The sequence below is a fragment of the Cynara cardunculus genome (genome assembly GCF_001531365.2).
Source record: "Cynara cardunculus var. scolymus isolate 2C chromosome LG 5, CcrdV1, whole genome shotgun sequence".
NCBI classification, from domain to species: domain Eukaryota; kingdom Viridiplantae; phylum Streptophyta; class Magnoliopsida; order Asterales; family Asteraceae; genus Cynara; species Cynara cardunculus.
Genome location: NC_037532.1, coordinates 11104194 through 11107147, shown reverse-complemented (window position 1 = coordinate 11107147; position 2954 = coordinate 11104194). Strand labels below are relative to the sequence as shown.

At 34.7% G+C, this 2954-nt stretch overlaps 1 protein-coding gene across 1 annotated transcript in view; it reads left to right on the top strand.

Annotated features, from left to right (window-relative positions):
• Positions 1–1162: 1162 nt before the first annotated feature.
• The window catches only part of LOC112512811 (glutamate receptor 2.3-like), a 4021-nt gene continuing 2229 nt past the window's right edge, over positions 1163–2954 (top strand). Inside the window, exon 1 of the mRNA XM_025118952.1 lies at positions 1163–1367. Coding sequence (XP_024974720.1) covers positions 1163–1367 — 205 coding nt within the window. The remainder of the gene's footprint in view (positions 1368–2954) is intronic.

Sequence of the window (2954 nt, the reverse complement as noted above, 5' to 3'; positions counted from 1 at the left end):
CCTCGACAAGTTCGTTCTAGATCAAGACTGCATAGCCATAGTGCAGGTTGAAGGCGATCCTGTGGAACATCCTCAAGATGGATATGTTGCACCTGTCCATCCTTGTGTGCTTATGTCATGCAGCGGTTGATTATGCTGGAAAAACGTATACCAGATTGCTGGTAGGAACACCCTCTTAAAATGTCCCGCTGTAGTAATGTTTTCAGCGTACCCTAGGGTGCAGAGATCTAGTGCATATTTGATGATCTGAGGCAAAGTCAACAAAATCTTCTTTCCCCAGTTGTGAAGTTTTTTCAAGAAGTCTTAAGATGCGTCTCAACCTCCTTAGAGTCAACGTCATGTCGAAGTGGTCGTTGTTTGCGGTGAAGTGGTGGTGTTCAGCTTTAGGGTTGTATTTGATGGTCTTCCAAAATTGTTGGAGATAGATCATAGGGGTATGGGTAGTTATGGTGAGGACAATGTTTATAATCCGTTCGTTAATGTTTAAGTTACCGACGGAAAACATATATCATCACCAAAATCTACTTTTTATCAAAAATCTCCGACGACTATAATCCGTCGGAAATCACCACAAGTTATAACCCGTTGGTGATTTTCGTCACTAGTACTATGTTGTCTTGTAGTGAGAGAGAGAGAGAAAGAGAGAGAGAGATTAATATCTTCAACCAACTCCAATTCTTTTACCTATTAACATCTAGAGGATTTCACAAAGCCCCTAGCACTTAGTTTTCGACTTAAAACTAGCATTTGCTGTCGCAGGCTCAACTAATCTAAAAATGGGATAACGAGAAAATGATATGGTCATATTTTTAATAAAAACGAATATGAGCATATTTAAATAATCATTAAGTAGTGGAACATATTTCTCCTACATGGGCATATTAATAAAAGCTCATATTTTCTTTTTTCCGGTCTAAAAAATACAACTACCTACACGACTCGGTCAAAATGATATTAAATGTTATTCTTTAGTTGCAGGATGTGATGGATTGCGACAATATTTAGCTACTAAGAGATTCCTCTTTTTCTATATAATTTAGTTGTTGCACCACCAACCCTAATTCCCCTACTAAAATAAGAAATGTTTAGAGAGAAGAAGATGCAAGAGAATCATCATCTTGTGGTATCATTAACGATGATGATGATGACGACGACGATGATAATGACGACGATTGGTGCACAAAATGGGACAAGAGAAATACAAGTAGGGGTGATTCTTGATATGGATTCTTATATCGGAAAGAGCAGTCGGGTTTGCATTTCAATGGCTTTAGAAGATTTTTATGATGATAATAACGGGTCTACCGTCATCATACGCCCTCACTACCGAGATCCCGGAAATAACGACATTCAAGCTGCCTCTGCTGGTTGGTATCTTTCTTCATTTCAATATAAACACTAGTATATATATATATATATATATATATATATATATATATATATATATGGATAGATAAGCATGCTAGCTCTTACCAATTCTTTAAGATGCTATTGAAAAATATAGATTTTTTGGCAAGGTAGTCGAAGTCGGGTTTTCAGTTGGGAAAACTTTAGAAAAACCAAGCGCATTTTCTTATTTTAAATGATTAAATAACTTAATATTTTTTTAAATGAGTAAACCATTGAATTTTCTCACTTCGAATGATTAAGTCTTTCAAAAAAATTGAATGAGAAGTCATTAAATCTTCTCATTTTGAATAGTTAAGTCACTGAACATTTTTCGAACCAATAAGCTATCGAACTTTTAAGTGTTAATTCCCTACTTTTTAATCCAAAAAAGTTACATGTAACAAGATAGGAACTTTTTAAAGTAAACAACTAAAGTTTATCGTTTACAAATCATAGGCCATACAAACCCCTCACACCCAACGGCATGGCTCCCCGTCGCTGCCCTATCTTTGTACGTTCTCCATACTACATGGCGGTACCACACTGAATAAGTTGAAAAAATCGATGAGATACCTTTTTTTTTTCCATTCAAACACTAAAAATTCCTTATTACCGGTACCACATCAGAATAAGTTAATAAGTTATAAAGAAATAACTTATCAAAAACTCTTTATTACCGGTGTCAAACAGACATAAGTATTTTCTTTTTTTTTTTCCTTCCAAACACGAAAAACTTCTTATTACAGATACCACACCGAAATAAGTTAATAAATACTTTAAATAGGCAATCTCATATACCCCGTTAATCAAGAGATAGTTCTTTTATTTTGTGAAAACTCAGACAAAATTGAAACCAAAAAACATACTAAAAACCCTCTAACTAAAACCTCCTCCACCCAACCTGGAGCTCTGATACCACGTGTTTGGAAATTGGCCTAAGTGTTTCCAGCAACTTGAACAATGAACAATACTAGAGAAAGAATACAAGAATTTAAAGTGTATTTTATTGCCATAATTTGAAAGGAATGAAATTCTTTCACCATTTACTACTCCACCGATGTGGGACAACTTTTCAAACTTATCTTTTATGTTATGAATCATTTACCAAACACTTATTCGGTAAAATTTAATATTATCATTTATTTACCGGTTAAAATTTTAGTCCACCAAAACGTTATTGTATGCAACAATTTACCCGATAAGCGCTGATCATGGTAAGAGTCCGCCATCACTTGCCGGGTAAAATCTTCGGTCCTTGTCTTCATTCTTACGGTGTAAGATTCTTGATACTTGGCATATTTATGCGGTAACGTAATGTGACTTGCTAAACGCTTGCTCGGGTAAACGTTTGGTAAACGCCCCCTTAGCCAAACAAAAATCTATAAAACCGATGATAATTAATTAAAAAAATCTGACAAAGTTTGTTTTGGTTTCTAATTAGGCATAATTACTTTTTCTAGTTTTTTAGTATCCATTTTACATGATAAACGAGATTTTAGCAACATACACATATATATATATATATATATACTTGGGATCATGTGAGACCAGCCTGTTTTCGTGAG